General features: G+C 35.5%; 1 protein-coding gene across 1 annotated transcript in view; it reads left to right on the top strand.

Moving 5' to 3' along the window:
* Window positions 1-17288, top strand: part of Immp2l (inner mitochondrial membrane peptidase subunit 2) — an 850586-nt gene that overhangs the window by 570245 nt on the left and 263053 nt on the right. Inside the window, exon 5 of the mRNA XM_042684687.1 lies at window positions 4418-4483. Coding sequence (XP_042540621.1) covers window positions 4418-4483 — 66 coding nt within the window. The remainder of the gene's footprint in view (window positions 1-4417; window positions 4484-17288) is intronic.

Below are 17288 nucleotides of genomic sequence, written 5' to 3'. Positions count from 1 at the left end.
GCTGACTCCCCTTTTTTGGACCCAGGATCAGATCTTCTGTCTTTGCAAGTGAGAACTAGGTTGGTGGTTAATTCATTTACAGTCAGCAGAGGTAACAGTGACACTGGTTACATATCACTGCAGTGGGGACATTGGCAGTTTATGGGACCCCATCCATCACAGTCACCCAGTGAACAACTTAGGATGTGAAGAATAAGCAAGATTAACAGTAGTAGAGAAAGGGCAAATTATGAACAAAAGGTCTTTTCACTTTATCTATATAAAAATATGTCAAATCCTGGTAATATTTCCATAATTTAAAAGCGAAAGGAGGGAAGTTATCATTTGATTTGATCTTTTATGACTGCTTTTTGTACACTTTTTATTCCATTATTTTTTGTTACAAAATAGAAAAACTTGAACTATTAAGTTATATTATTTATGGCCTTTAAAAAATTTTCCTTTTGGTTGGTCCTAGGGCTTGAACTCAGGGCCTGGGTGCTCTCCCTGAACTTTTTTGTGTTCAAGCATAGTGCCTTACCACTTGTGCCACAGCTCCACTTCCAGATTTGTTGGTGGTTAATTGTAGATAAGCGTCTCACAAACTTTACTGCCCAGGCTGGCTCTAAGCTTCAATCTTTAGATCTCAGCCTCATGAGCAACATTATGGTGTGAGCCACTAGCAGCTGGCTTATTTATAGCATTTAAAAATTAAGTATGGCTTAGTGCTTGATTATCCTTTAAGACAGTGAAAAGTAGCCTGTCTAATATAATGCATCCAAAATATTTATAATTTTTATCTCATTAATATGTATCAAAATTTGAGACTCTGGGACTGGAGGTATGGCAAGGAAGGAAGGAAGGAAGGAAGGAAGGAAGGAAGAAAGGAAGGAAGGAAATCTTCATTGGGATATATGGAGTACAATTAGAGTTCAATAAATGGTGGTACTTTGGAGAAATCAGTTCTTAGACTGTGGCTATAGAAAGTTCTAATACACAGATTATTTCTATGGTAATCTGGGACAATCTTGAACTATATAAATATACCCAATTCACAAAGAGAAGTTTTAAGATTTCACAATAAGTAGAAGACTGCCTAGACCCAGTGTAAAGGTATCCCACCCAGAATGGGAGATCAGGATGAAGATGTGTTGGAAACACCTCATTACTCCACCACAAAATGGTAGTATATAAAAATATACAGTGTTATAGTCAGGGTAAATATTACTACATAAGTATTCTCAAATCAGCCTCCTGTGTAGATAGGATTGCAGTTGTAATCATGAGACTTAAGACTTGCTGTGTTTGACTGTCAGCAAGTAAATGTAAACATCTTATGAAGATAGAAAATAAAATTCTAAAAAATATTGAGCATCATCTTTCCATTCACTAGTAGCTCTCATGCTTGTAATCCTAGCTACTCAGGAGATTGAAATCAGAGGTTCAAGGCCATTCTAAGCAAAAATGTCCATGAGACTTCCTTTTCAAAATAACCATCAAAGAAATAGATCTGGAGGCACAGATTAAGTGATGTGAACAAGATGAACAAGTTAAGTTGAGCTTGCTTGTGAAGCCCTGAGTTCAAACCCTGGTACCACTAGAGAAGGAGAGTGGAGGGGAAGAAAGGGAAAGGTAGAGGGGAGGGAAGGGAAATTTTGTGGCATCTACTTTAGACCTCTTTCCTTGCCCCTCAACTTTTCTTATGGGGAACATGTTCTGCCTTATCATATACATCCAGGCTTCTTGTCCAACCTCTGGAGAAACTGAGCTTGATTAAATTATGAAAACCATATAAATACAAATTTAAATGCAAATTTGTGTATTTATTGGACAGCACACAATGTGTTCCTAAAGTAAGGCCTAATCTTTCACTTCTCATTCTTCACATGTTCTAGGAGCTAGGCAAGTGGCCAAAAAAATTAAGACAAAAAGAAGTTTAATAACTTTTATGATACAAATCTATCATAACTCTTTAACTTGTTATACTTACATCAAAGTAATGTATTCAACAACAGCCTAATGATTAAAATATAGATTTTAAGCAGTAATGAAATTAATGTTAGCAATAGATTTTTTTCATTTTGAGTGATTTGATTAGATTCAGGAGTTTAATATTGCATTAAAATTTATTCATATGACTAATTATATAGATAGTTTGCTTTATATATTCTGTTTTGCTTCATAATCTTAAAATACAATTTATTTAAAAATAAGGTACTTCTCTGGCATCTCCAAGACATCAATATTGTTGGCAAACTTTACCACATATATAGGATTGCTTTTTTATGGTATATAATTAGTGTAAATTCTACCTCAGATTTAGGTGGGAACTGGTAATTAACTCCACTCTTATTTTTGTTTTGGAATATTTCTTCTTAGGTAATGTCATATGACATACAGTTGTCATGTGCTAATGATTGTAATGACCAAAAAACACCTGAGGATAAAAATCTTTAACATTCACAGAATCTTTACCCCATCTGTTTTAGATTCTTCTTCATCTTTCTAATAAAGTTGGATGCACATTTTTCTTTGTGCAATTAAAGATGTGAAGTTATAGTACAAATACTTTCTGACTTTTAATCCATACTTTTGGTTGATACTCCTGTATCATTACATTTTGCATACTTTCATAGTTGCCTCATTGAGATAAATTCCTAGAAGTTTAAATTGATATGTAAAAAAGAATATAAAATGTAGGCAACATTACAGAAAAGAATTTCTGACTACACTGTTTATATAGAGATAACCACATTCCTAAACCCTTGATAATGGTCTATGTTTATTAATGTTAACAAATTATCCTATTCATTAAATTTGCAATTCTTTGACTGCTGAATCTGAATATTTGTTTTATGCATTATTATATTTATACAGAGATGGGAAAACATTTTCTACATGGTCTATACTTTTTCCTGCATGGAGGCCCTAAATAGCCTTTATGTGCCTAAGCCTCTCAGTTTAGCTATAGTTAATGATATTAGAGTTGTTGAAATAAAACGTTTACTCAATTCAATGAAGAGGAGAGAACATTCAAAACTCTGATCAAATTTCCCTTTAAGGTAAAGAATATCAAGAAACAAGCTTGTGGCAAAACTTTGAAACTCATTGTCACAAGTAGATGCGACTGTATATTATAAAGATAATATTGTAGAACATAGAGATATATTGTAGACCATAAATCTTATTGAAACTGTTCTTAATATTTTTGATCTTTTCCATTTGTGTGTATTGACGTTCTTTAAGAAAAGCAGTATAATCTAAAATGTGACAAATTTAAAATATTTTGTCCATAATTTTCAAGTACATATTAAATTACCATTTATAAGATTGCTACAGGAGCTGTTTTGTTTTTTGTTTTTGTTTTTTTGCTACGTGGGGTTTGTTAAGGCAAAAAGTTTAAAATCTGATTGGCAGGAACTTGGCAAATTAAGATAATTATACATTGCTGAATCATACTGTATCTCAATTTCTAGCAGCTTACAATGAGCTCTGATCTCACACATTTGCTTTGTTGGGTGTTACAGTTCAAGCTCCATCATGAGTTTGCTCTCAGACTGTTGACGGGGCCTACATACACCCTGAAAATTTTACCAAAATACCTGAGAACTTTACTGACTGCTGGCCTGACCTGGTTTCCTCATCTTGGGAATTTCTTCCACAGATCTACTCAGGACAGAATGAAATATCCAGGAGATGGACTTGAGGGAAACAGGAAGGAAGTTTTAGGGAAGAGATATTGAAGATAAGGGAGAGGAAGAGGAAAATCCCGAAGTGGATTGTAAAATCTGTTTAACATCTGTTTAACATCCTTATCTCAAAAGAGAAATGCCATCACTTTCCCACACTCCACTGACCTCACAGATCAATCCTACTTCAATATGGGAGATAAACACACTGGCTTACAGCAGATAGTGTTTCTTCTAGTAAAAATTTATTATCAAGTGAATTAAAATAAACTATCTTTTTAAAACTATATCAATCCTGTCAAATTCTTTGAACTGTCAGTAATGCTCTGTTTTCTGCATAATTTAAATCAAACCCTTCTGTTAATTTTAAATGATGTAAACTTAAGAATGTTATTTCTTAAAAGTCTATTCTCATGTATGAATCCTTTTTCCAATAAAGTGATTATGTTTACTAGCAACAAAAATGTAGCAATAAATGACATGTCTTGATAATAAACTTATTTGTCCCTCTATATGTATTGTTTCGGTTAAGTTTAGTAAGGGTTCTTTTCCTGCAGAGAATTCAAAAGAGAATTATCTGCAGAGATACTTACTATCACTTGTAACCTAAGTAGGATTGATTTCATGTTGTGAGTGTAGAGAGTTCTATATTGATGTTAATATAATCTAATTTGTTATAATATTCCTTTTTTATTTTCTTAAAACAACAAGAACATATCTGATTTCATAACCTTTCCTTCCCATTCTAGGTCTCCTAAAAACCCAGAACAGAAGATCATTAAGAGAGTGATCGCTCTTGAAGGAGATATTATAAGGTAAGCACCTAAACTGTTCTTCTTTGCTTCATTTTAAATATCTATGTTTAAAATGTCTATATAGTGGGACAAAGAACAAACAAATGTAGCAGTGGTACTCACTGGGCACTCTGTTGAAAATGAACTATGCAAACTGTGGGTGGGAATAGGAGGAACAAACTGGAAGACAGCAAGGGAAAAGGTGACATTATCCAAAAGGAAATGCACTCTTTGGCTGAGTTCTGTCACTGTAACCCCTTTATTTCTTTAGCATTTTTAAATAAAAATAATAAAAAATAAATAATAAAAACAGTAAAATAAAAATGAATAATAAAAATAGTGAAAAATTAAAATTTATATTTTTAAATGTTATTTTATTGTAAAGATGCTGTACAGAGGGTTTACAGTTACATGAGTAAGGTAATGAGTACATTACCCCCTCCTTTGTTGTTCTCCCACTATCCCTTCCCTCCCCTATTATCCAAAAATCTGTATATTAAATTTAGTTTTAAATTGTGTTATTTGGACAGTACATCTCCAATGATGTTAAGGCTTGAGTCACATTTTTTATGCATAGGTGTATTTTTAGTGAATATCATTAGCCATTTAAGAGGTAAGGCAAGCATCAACTTACTGATAAATTGCAATAATTGTACAATTACTCATAAACATAAAGTATAAGAAAAAAGAGTACTAATTAAACTAACATTAACCTCATCATTTCTTGCAACATCTGGTTCAATCACTCTTTTTCAGATACTAACATTGGCAGGGCTAATTTAAGATTATGATATCAAAGTCCACCTTAGAAAAATTGGAGAGTTGGGTATTGGTAGCTCATGCCTGGCATCCTAGCTACTCAGGAGGCTGAGATCTAAGAATCATTGTTCAAAGACAACTCCAAGAGGAGAGTCCTTGAGACTGAGTGTTCAGCCTTAAAGAATAATGTTCAGGGACAGCACTAAGATCCTGAATTCAAGCGCTAGGATTGGCATACACACACATGTAAGAAATTCTCAAACTGTCTATATATTCATATTCCATCATGTACAGTACAGGTTTTCACATCACTTACAATATTTATGTTAACTAATAATTTAAAATATTGTGAATATTTTCATTATCACAATCATAGTACATGTGAAATAAGATCCTAGTGTGTTTTTATTTGCCTTTTTCTGAAACCTGATGGTATTGTGAATATTTTCACGTGCTTTTCAAACATTCCTGTTTATCTTCTTTGGTAGTTTATTTTCAAATTATTTCCTGGTTGTCTATGGTTGTTTATATTTGAGATATAAGAGGTCTTTTGCTCTGATTCCTTTAGTGAAGAAGCATATGTATAAAATTGTAACATTAGTCAGGAATAAATATATTTGTCTAAAGGAGTTATTTACAATTTCCTATGGAATATGTATCTTAAACTGGAAGAACCCAATATCTTTTTAATTATTTTTTTTTATTGTGAAAATACCATACAGAGGGGTTACAATTACATGGGCAAGGTAATGAGTACATTTCTTATCAAGCATTCTTGCCTCCTCCTTTGTTTCCCCTTCCCATCCCATCCCATTTTACCTCCCCCACCCTGCAAAGTAGTAAAGTTCGTTTTCCGATAAAACGATTTGTACATCTCATTGTTGCAGTGGGTCTACCTGTATCCCGATTTAAATGATTTGTTTTTTTGCTTCCCCTCCACAAATTATACCAACATCAAATACAGTGAAAGCAGGGGTTATACCGTGGGGGAGGGACATACAAAGCAACAAAGAAATCATCTTATACATATGATAGAAACAATTGCATGAAAGAAAAAAACATTTGAATACTTATCTTGGGGTTCATTGCACCTAACATCAACTTATCTAACCTTTTCTGCTTGTCTTAGACATATACTAGTAAATAAGGGAAACCATGGGACCTATGTTTCTTTGGGCCTGGCTTACTTCACTTAATATAATCTTTTCCAAGTCTTTCCATTTCCTAACAAATGGGGCAATGCCATTCTTTGTGATGGAGGCACAAAATTCCATTGTGTATATATACCACATTTTCTTGATCCATTCATCTACTGAGGGGCATCTGGGTTGGTTCCATATCTTAGGAATGGTAAATAACGCTGCAATAAACATAGTTGTGCTAGTAGCTTTAGTATGGCCTTGTTTGTGATCATTCAGATAAATGCCCAAAAGTGGGATTGCTGGATTATAGGGGAGCTCTATGTGGAGTCTTTTGAGGAACCTCCATACTGCTTTCCAAAGTGGTTGAACAAGTTTACACTCCCACCAACAGTTGTAATAGGGTTCCCTTTTGGCCACATCCCTTCCGGCAGTTATTACTAGATTTCTTGATTTCTAACTGAGGTGAGGTGGAATCTCAATGTTGTTTTTATTTGCATTTCTTTTATGGCTAAGGAAGTTGAGCATTTCTTCATGTGTCTATTGGCCATCCTTCTTTCCTCTACAGAGAAGTTTCTCTGTAAGACTTTAGCCCACTTATTTATTGGGCTGTTGTTTCTTTGAGGATTTGTTGTTGTGGGATATAATTTTTTGAGTTACAGGTATATTTCAGATATGAGACCCTTGTCTGTTGTATGGCTAGTGAAGATCTTCTCCCAATCCGTGGGCTTTCTATTGATCTTGTTAGCTATGTCCTTTGCCATGCAGAGGTTCTGCATTTTCATGCAATCCCATCTGTGTCGCGACCACCTCGACCAGCAAGGAAGACGCGACCTGGGATTCTTCTCAATGCAGTTTATTCAGGAACCTTGTCTACAAGCTTCTCTCCCACTTGCTTCTGCCCGCTTCTCTCTGCTTCCTCCGCTCCCGCGCTCCAGTTATAAGCCTCCTGGATGGCCAATCCCGAAGCGCCACGTGGCATATACCGATAGGGCTGCATACCGATAGGGCTGCAAACACAGAAGCAAACTAGGAGCCAAGTCATAGCCATATAAGGAGTTGTTTTTCTTACAGAGAGCACTCGTCACCGGGAAGACGGAAGGCGGGAGCCAGCGCCATCTTTGGTCGCAGCCGCGCCATTTTTGCAGCCGCACCTCACGGCCGCGCCGTCTTTGGTCGCGGCTCCCGCAGCTCTCCACACATCTGTCCAAACTTTCTTTGATTTGTTGTGTTTCTGGGTCTGTATTAAGAAAATTTTGGCCTGCGCCAAGGAGACCTAAAGTTTCTCCTATTCCATCCTGTAATATTTTCAGAGTGTCTGCTTTGACTCCGAGGTCTTTGATCCATTTGGAGTTGATTCTGTTGCAGGGTGATATATACAAGGAGTTAACCAATTTTGCCAGCACCATTTACTGAAGAGGCTGTCTTTCTTCCACTCCATTTTTTTAGCTCCCTTATCGAAGATTAGATGGCTATAGGTCTGTAGGTTCATTTCTGGGTTTTCAATTCTATTCAATTGGTCCTGAGGTCTGTTCTTGTGCCAGTACCAGGCTGTTTTGATTACTATGGCTTTGTAATACAGTTTGAAATTTGGTATTGATATTCCTCCAGCACTGTTTTTTCTGTTAAGGATTGTTTTTGCTACTCAGGTCTTTTATTGTTCCATATGAATTTTTGGATTCCTCTTCTATTTTCTTGAAGAATGCGGTTGGAATAGTGATAGGTTTCACATTGAATTTGTAGATAGCCTTGGGAAGTATTGCCATTTTCACGATATTGATCCTTCCATTTCAGGAGCATGGGAGCCTGTGCTCAAAGTTTTCATCATAGAGGTTGAGTTAATTCCTAGGTATTTTATTTTTTGTGGGGCTATTACGAATAGAGTTGCTTTCCTAATTTCAGCCACGCTTTTCTCATTGTTGGCATACAAAAAAGTTTTGAGGGTTAATTTTTTTTGGGGGGGGGGTCCGGTCGTGGGGCCTGAACTCTGGGCCTGGGCGCTGTCCCTCACTCTTCAGCTCAAGGCTAGTCCTCTACTACTTGAGCCACAGTGCCAATTCTGGCTTTTTTCTTTTTTCTTATGTGGTGCTGAGGAATCGAACCCAGGGCCTCAAACATGCAAGGCAAGCGCTCTACCACTGAGCCACCTTCCCAGCCCCTTGTGGGTTAATTTTATACCCTGCTACTTTGCCAAAGTTTTGAATCAGCTTGAGTAATTTGGGAGTGGAGTCTATGGGATTCTTTAAATACAAGATCATGTCATCTGCAAAGAGGGAGAGTTTTACTTCATCTTTCTCTATTTGGATCCCTTTTATGTTTGCATCTTGTCTTATTGCTGTAGCTAGGCATTCTAATACTAGATTGAAGAGCAGTGGAGAGAGTGGACATCCTTGTCTTGTTCCTGAGTTAAGAGGAAATGGCTTTAGTTTTTCACTATTAAGTATAATGCTGACTGTAGATTTGTCATCTACAGCCTTTATTGTACTGAAAAATGTTCCATGGATTCCTAATTTTTCCAGCACCTTCATCATAAAGGGGTGTTGGATCTTGTCAAATGATTTTTCTGCATCTATTGAGATAACCATGTGGTTCTTATCCTTGCTCTTGTTGATGTGATGAATTATGTTAATTGATTTGCATATATTCAACCAGCTTTGCATCCCTGAAATGAATCCTGTTTGATCGTGGTGTATGATTTTTTGGATGAATTGTTGAAGTCGATTGGCCAAAATTTTGTTGAGAAGTTTTGCATCAATGTTTATCAAAGACATGGGTCTATATTTCTCTTTGTTGAGTTCTTGCCTGGTTTTGGGATGAGGGTTATGATGGCTTCATAGAATGAGTTAGTTGGAGAAGTATTGGTGTGAGCTCTGCTTTGAAGATCTTGTAGAATTCCGCTGTAAAACCATCTGGTCCTGGGCTTTTCTTAGAAGGGAGGGCTCTTATTGCTGTTTCTATTTCAATGCTTGAAATGGGCCTGTTAAGATGGTTTAACTCATCTTGGTTGAGTTTCAGCATGTCACGATTTGCTAGGAAAAGGTGCATATCTGCCAAGTTCTGAAATTTATTTTGAGAAGTATTCCCTTATAATGTTCTGAATCTTGGTTGTTTCTGTGGTGATGTTTCCATTTTCATCTCTGAGTTATTTATTTGGGTGTGTTCTCTTCTTGTTCTGATAAGATTTGCTAAGGGTCTGTCAATTTTGTTAAGTTTTTCGAAGAACCAACTCTTTGTTTTGTTGATTCTTTCTATGGTTTTTTTGGATTCTAATTCATTTAATTCTGATTTAATTTTAATTATTTCTTTCTGTCTACTGGATTGGGGTTTATCCTGAGGCTCTTTTTCAAGGAGGCTCAGATGTCTCATTAAATTGTTGGTTTCAGATCTCTCCAATTTGTTGATGTAGGAGCTCAGAGCTATAAACTTGCCTCTGAGTACTGCCATTGCTGTGTCCCAGAGGAGCTGGTAATTTGTGTGTTCATTTTGTTGAATATCATGAACATTTGAATTTCCTTTCTAATCTCTTCCATGACCCACGGGTGATTCAACAGTGTGTTGTTCATCCTCCATGGGTTACATGACTTTCTTTTGTGTCCTTAGGTGTTGAGTTCTACTTTTATTCCCTTGTGCTCTGAGAGAATGCAAGGTATAATTTTAATGTTTCTGAATTTGGACAAGTTTGCTTTGTGACCTAAAATGTCGTCTATTTTGGAAAATGTTCCATGTGCTGCTGAGCAAAACATGTATTCTGATGTTGCTGGGTGAAATATTCAGTAGATGTCTGGTAAATCTATGAACTATGCAATTGTTTAGATCTGTGGTTTCTCTGTTGAGTTTTTGCCGAGTTGTTCTATCTTGTGGGGATAGTGGTATGTTAAAGTCCCCAACAATTAATGTCTTTGGATCTATGTGAGATTTGAGGGAAAGTAGTGTTTCTTAGATAAATTTGGGTGCTCGGTTGTTTGACGAATAGAGATTTAGAATTGTAATATCTTCCTCAAGGAGAGATTCCTTAATTAGTATGTAGCGACCTTCTTTATCTGTTCTCACAAATTTTAATTTGAAGTCTATTTTATCTGATATTAGGATTGCAACTCCTGCCTGTTTATGGGGACCATTTGCTTGGTAGATTTTGTTCCAGCCTTTCACTTTCAAAATGTGTTTGTTTTTATGGGCAATGTGTGACTCCTGAAGACAGCAGACAGAAGGATCTTGCTTTTTAATCCAACTAGACAGTCTATGTCACTTAATTGGAGAGTTAAGTCCATTAATGTTGAGAGATAGGACTGAGAGGTGTTTGAAAGTTCCTGCCATTTTATCTACCTTTTTGGGGGCTGTGGCAACTGTGTTCTTCCTATGGTTCTTGGATTCTCAGATTGGGTGTGGTTTCTTGGCCTTTATTATGGTCTTGTTGGTTTTCTATGTGTAGGACATCTTGAAGTATCTTTTGTAGGGTTGGTTTGGTGAAGATATATTGTTTCAGTTTTTCTTTGTTATGGAAAGTTTTTATTTGACCTTCAGTTATGAAGGAGAGTTTAGCTGGGTACATGGCATACATCATTCCAAGCTCTTCTCGCTTTGATTGTCTCTGCTGAGAAATCTGGGTGGTTCTAATTGGTTTCCCTTTATGGGTGATTGATCTTTTCTCCTTGACAGCTTTAAGGATCTTTTCCTTGGTCTGAAGTGATCCTGTGTGTATTATAATGTGACGGTGGTATGTCCTGTTCTGGTCTGGTCTATTTGGGGTTCTAAAAGCTTCTTATATCTGAATAGGCCTATCTTTTTGTATGTTTGGGAAGTTCTCTGCTAGGATCCTGTTAAACAAATTTCCTAGCCCATTAAGTTCTATCTCTAGGTGCTCCTCTATCCCCATTATCCTCAGATTAGTCCTTCTGATGGTGTCTTCCAGATGTTGAATAGATCTATCATATTTCTTGGATTTGTCTTGCATAGTTGTATGTTCTTTCTCTATAATATCTATGCTTTCTTCAATCCCCAAGATTAGATCTTTTTCATGGTCTAACCTACTGTCAAGACTTTCTACCTTGTTTTTTATTCCTTTTCCATATAATTAGTCAGCTTTGATGGCTTCAAATTCTTTGTTGGAGCTTATTTTAGATCTTGTATGAACTTCTTTACTTCCTTAATTTGGTGTTCAGTGTTTATTCTCAAATCACTTAGTTGATTGGTTATGGTTTACTTGGATTCCTCTTCCTTCTGTTGGGCTCCATTCCCTTTGTGGTCTCCCTGACTTCTTTCAGCTGTCTGTTTATGGATTCCATGAATGAGTCTATTGATCTTTGTCTATTCTCATCCCGCTCTCGCAATTCCTGTATTACTCCTTGATTAGCTCCCTCACATTCACACAATTCCTGTAGTTCTCTTTGACTGTTCTCAGCCTGCTCATGTCATTCCTGACTTTCTCTTTGTTGTTCTTAGCCTGGTCATGCAATTCCTGTCTACCTCTTTGACTGTTAGCCTCCTCACTCAATTCCTTTATTTCTCTTTTAGTGTTCTCAACTTGCTCACACAATTCCTGTATCAATCTTTGAGTAGTTTCCTCATGCTCATGAGCAAAATAACAACAACCACCAACACAACAACAGCAATAATATTCTAAAATTAGATTGTAGTGGTAGCTGCATAACTGAACATACCTACAGCACTGTACATTTAAATGGATAAATTATATTTTATGTGTGTTACATGCCAATAAACACCTATTTTTTTTAAAAAAGAATTAATCAGTTTAGCAACTAAAAAAGATTCATGTATTTAAAGTATTCTAGCAGAATTTGGGATGTCAGGGAATTCAATTACAATCCAAAGAGAACATAGCTTTGATTTACTGGTGATTGCAAATCACAGTCAGACACTAAAATCTCTGTGCAAGAAATTCTTCAGTAGACCCTTGTGAGAGAAAGTTTAGGCTGTTGGTACATTGAGTTTACATAGTAGAACAAGAGATGGAAGTAGTATTAATGGTGCAAGGTTAGTGGTTGAGGGAAGCAGAATTAGGGATGGAATAATTTATACCCTCTTTCCCCTACCTCTGAAGCCCACCTTGAATCCTAGTTATCCCAAACTGTACCTCCCTACTAAATGGAATTATCAGTTGAGGTATTGTTCCTGGTCCATCCATTATTTCATGTTTAAATTACATAAGTAAGGGTGGAGAAGAAGCATATTCATTTTAGGCTTGTTGTTAGTCTTAACCGAGTCTTCTTTATACTTGTCTTAAACTTTTTCAGTTTATGAAAAACAGATAGGTAATGAAATATAATTTAAAGTGCACTTATTTTTTTAAATTTTTATTATCCTTATATAAAGGGTTTTAGTTCAACATTTTAAAGACACCTGGGCAAGTAAGGGCAGTAATAGAGCAAAGGCTCAGCTAGCCTCACTGGAAAACATTAGTGGGTAATACATTACTAGTTCATTAAGACCTTCTGTCATTTCTGCTCTTGCTTCTGCCTATCCTCTCTGTGTTTTAGTTGGCTTTTACTTTATTGCCTCTGATGGCTCCCTTGCGTATACTGTTGTGTAAACTACCTGACGAAAATGTTGTTGAATCATTCCAGGTCTAGAGCCAAGATGGACCACTGGATGATAGTGGTTGAACCACTGGTCAGCTAAGTTATCAACTGCCTTTGGGGTCATTGTCCCCCCCCCCCTTAATGCAGTCATCTGTAGTGAGACACACAAGTCTTGTGGCACTCCTAGTAGTTTAAAGGAACTGTACAAGGTGCTTATAGTCATGATTGGTACTGTGAGACATCCCAGAAGTGGGTATGGCAATTAACAGTTCCTTTGCTCAACCCTTCCTTCTGAAACCTCAGTTTAATAAAACTATAATCTCTTATCCTTACTAGTTGCTTTGGCAATAATCTCTAAGGATGATAAACTTTTTTGGTGTTTATTTTTTTAATTACAGAAGGAACATAGAATATTGAATTTAAATGCAATAAAGAACAACCTTGCACACAGATTGTGTTTTAGCTAAATAACTAAAATTGGTAAAGGTAGACTATTGTGTTGCTTTTTTTAGCCCTATATTTTGCTACCAGATTTCCCTCCCAGGAAGGTTTTTTTTTTTTTTTTTTTTTTTTTTCATTTAGCCACATGAATACTATTTGTAATACCCTTCTCAGAGGAAATTCATATAAAGGTCATGTTCAAAGGGCAAACTGTGGACTTTAGATTCAAATTTCAATACAAGTTTTAGAATTGCTTTTAGATGATCAGGTTATATTACATTTTATCAGTTCACTGATGATAGATCTTAGAGCCATTAATTTAAAGGGCATTGGGTTAGATAATGGAGAGACATAAATAAGTAAACAAGAGGCAGATTCCCCCTACCTGGGGCTTACACTTTAGTTAGTTATAAACTAAATCTCTAAATCACTTAGCTAAGAATGAGCCATTTTCATAAAACTGACTCAAATGCCTATGCTATAACACTAACAGTAAAAAGCTAATGAAAGTAATATTTAGGCATGCTCGTTAGCCCCACAAAAATATCTTTCATAGTGATTTGCTTTTTCTTATTAGTTTGTTATGACTCACACAGAAGCACTGTTCTAGAAAACACACAAAAAGAAAGTAAAGCATCACAATGTGAGTCAATCACATCAGCATTATTTGTTGGAACACTTGTATTTCTGCTGGTCAGAAATGTGGTTCAGCATTACTTTATTCTTACTTGCTAAAAGTACATTGTGCAGACTTTTGGAATCTGGGGCTGTGTATGGTTACCAACTTCAATGAAATAAGTAAATAAAATCTTCCATAGTCTCCTATATAATTTATCACCTAAACTAGGACACTTTGGAGAGTAAGAGGAGATCATGTTAATTATTACATTGAGATAATCAATGCAAATTGGAACTGCCAAAACAAACTGCAACAAATGGTGGTCCCACCAGTGAAATAAAATCTACTTCACTTAATTTGATTTTGTGATGCTCAGGACCCTCCTTGTTCAAATGAATTCCAAAAGCTACTCTCTATTCTACTTCCTGGACCAGGGCAGGGGAGGTTCAGTAGCATTTCGAAGAAACATGTCCTGTTCCCGGCACCGTCATTTCCTGCTCGACAGGTGCAAGACTTTCTGTAACTCATGTATTGACATTGCAGAATAATTCAGGGTAGGGAATCTTGAGACTTCCCTCTCAGCAAAATATTTTAAATGACAATTTTTCCTCAAGTTGAAGGGCTATATTGTAAAATTTATTAAAAATAACTTTGTGATGTTAGCAAAAGAAAATCCATTGAATCTCTAGAAATTAAACATTATAAAGCTGCTGATTTTAAATGGACTATTGAAGATGCAGAAATCAATGTTAGCCTATCACAGAGAGCTGAATAATATTGTATTCCAGCAAGTGATTAAGCTGCATAAGAAGATAAACAGACGTAAATTGAGTTTTTTTCTAGTAAAACTATAAATGATGCTTATTTAATAACTTGTTCTTTAAGGGTAGTGTAGTAGTTCTAAGCAATAGAAATCTAATGTGTCTATGTGGCTGTTTTGAAGACCATGCATTCATTTATAACATTTTTATTGGCACGTTAGGAATTAAGAATGACTCTTTATTGAAAAGAAGAATATATAAGACAAAACTTATATTAGGACTCTGATAAAGATTGGTGAGCAAAATATTTTGGAACATAAAAGCTGGTAGTTTTATTTTGTTAATTCTCAAATGGGAGCAGAATCAGTAGTCCCTTCTGAACATGCAAAATTTATCCACTAATCCCCAGTTGTTAGTAATTTGAATAGAAGGTTAGAAATCTCTAAATCCCTGTAGCATGGTTTTATTTTGAACAAGAAATTATTCCATAGTTAAAAAGGCATTATACATCCTTGTTTAATATTTAAGGTTGACAATGCTTTTTTTTTTCAATAGATTAGGGTTTGAGCACTGAATGAAATGCTTCAGGACCTGTTCAAAGATTAGTTCCCAATAAATAAAGATATTCATTTTCTCTTATGTCACCAGGAGAAAATTTTAATGTAGTCTGGAGATTCCTAGCTTCTTCTTGCTAAAGAATTATAATTCTTCCTTGCTAAAGATTTATAAATTGGTCAACAATCTTCATCTTAATAGAAATACTTCTACCTTTGATATAATTGTAGGTTATTATTTACCTTGAGTATTGTGTTATCATTGAATAAAAATGGAATTGCTGATTAAAAACTGCATATTTGAACAAATGACATTTCTTTTTGGACATCACAGAAATTAACAATAACTTTACATATACAACTGTTGATCTTAATTTTACCTACAGATTAATGAATATGATTTTTCAAAAATGCACGAATACCTTAACTTTAAACATAGAATATTTTGTTTTGCATTTTATCATTAGTTTTTTTTGTTTTGCTTCCCCAGAGCTTAGTAGAATGCCTTTCCCATTTTAAATGATCTGATACTTTGTTATTATTATTTAGTAATTTGATAGTACTGTAATGTATAGCATATAGCTCCATACATTATGAACCTTAAAGATCAAAGTAACAAAAATAGTATTAAAAAATTAAAAATAAAACTTTGTCATGCTGAGGCTACTTTATATGAGACCTCCCCCCTTAACAGGTTGCTAAATATGCTACATAGTATTTTTGGAGTATAATATGTGGTCAATCTCTACAAATGGCTCATTTTTCATACCTGTTGTTTTATACGTTTTATACTCATTAATTAGCAACTCTTAATTTCCTTCTCAGCACCCAGTTCCTGGTAACTACCATATTTCTCTGCTGCTGTGAGTTTGGCTATTTTAGATACTTCATGTAAGTGGATTCATGCAGTGTTCCTTCTCTGTGAATAGTTTAATGTAGTTGACACAATATCCTCAAGGTCTCTCCATGCAGTTCTATATGACAGGAGTCTCCTCCTTTATAATTCTGAATAATCTCCCAGTAGATGTGTTCCTCACATTTTCTTTATGTGTTCATCTGTTGATGGATATTTAGGTTGACATCATATTTTGGCTGTTGTGAAAAATAATTTCAGTCAACATAAGAAGGTTAATCGCTCTGAGATTCTGATTTTGAGCCTTTTGGATAAATATTCAAAGTCTTGTTGCTAAATCATGGGGAACAATAGTACCTATTATCTGTGGTTTTGCTTTCTGTAGTTTCAGTTATCATGTAGACAATTGGAGTGTGAAAATATTAAATAAGAAATTCTAGATGTGAACAAGTTTTAAATTTCTCATTGCTGAATATTGTGATGCAATGTCATGATGCCCTTCTCTTTCCTACCTGGGACATGAGCCATCATTTGTCAGCATATACGCACACGCACACTACCCATACTATGTCCTTTAGTAGCCATGTTGATGATCACATCAACTCTCTCAGTCTTGGAATGATTGTGTTCAGGTCATTCTTGCTTTAATTAAAAAAAAAAAATGGTACCAAAGCTGGGTGCAGGTGGTTCATACCTGTAAACCTAGCTACTCAGGAGGCTGAGATCTGAGGATCACGGTTCAAAGCCAGCCCTGGCAGTAAAGTCCATGAGACTTATCACCAATAAAACACTCAGGAAAACTGGAAGGGGCGCTGTGGTGCACGTGGTAGAGCACTTGCCTTCAGCTGAAGAGCTGGAGGACAGCATCCAGGCCCAGAGTTCAAGCCCACAAACAACAACAACAAAAAAGGTACCAAAATATAGGAGTAGCAATGCTAGCTGTTCCAATATGTCAAAGAGAAACCACAAAGGGGCTTTCATTTGTGAAAAGATGAAAATACAGAGTTTTTTTTGAAAGAGAGTAATCATTAACATAGCTTTTAATCATAGAATATTATTGTTGTGTATTTTATTAATATTGCGAATATCTAATTATGGCAAATATATACATCAAACTTTACATAAGTGTGAAATATAGGAAATAATAGCACATGTAGTGTTTGA

Source organism: Dipodomys spectabilis, unplaced genomic scaffold (assembly GCF_019054845.1).
Source record: "Dipodomys spectabilis isolate Male_0828 unplaced genomic scaffold, ASM1905484v1 ptg000089l, whole genome shotgun sequence".
Classification (NCBI taxonomy): Eukaryota; Metazoa; Chordata; class Mammalia; order Rodentia; family Heteromyidae; genus Dipodomys; species Dipodomys spectabilis.
This window is presented reverse-complemented; position numbering and strand designations above follow the sequence as displayed.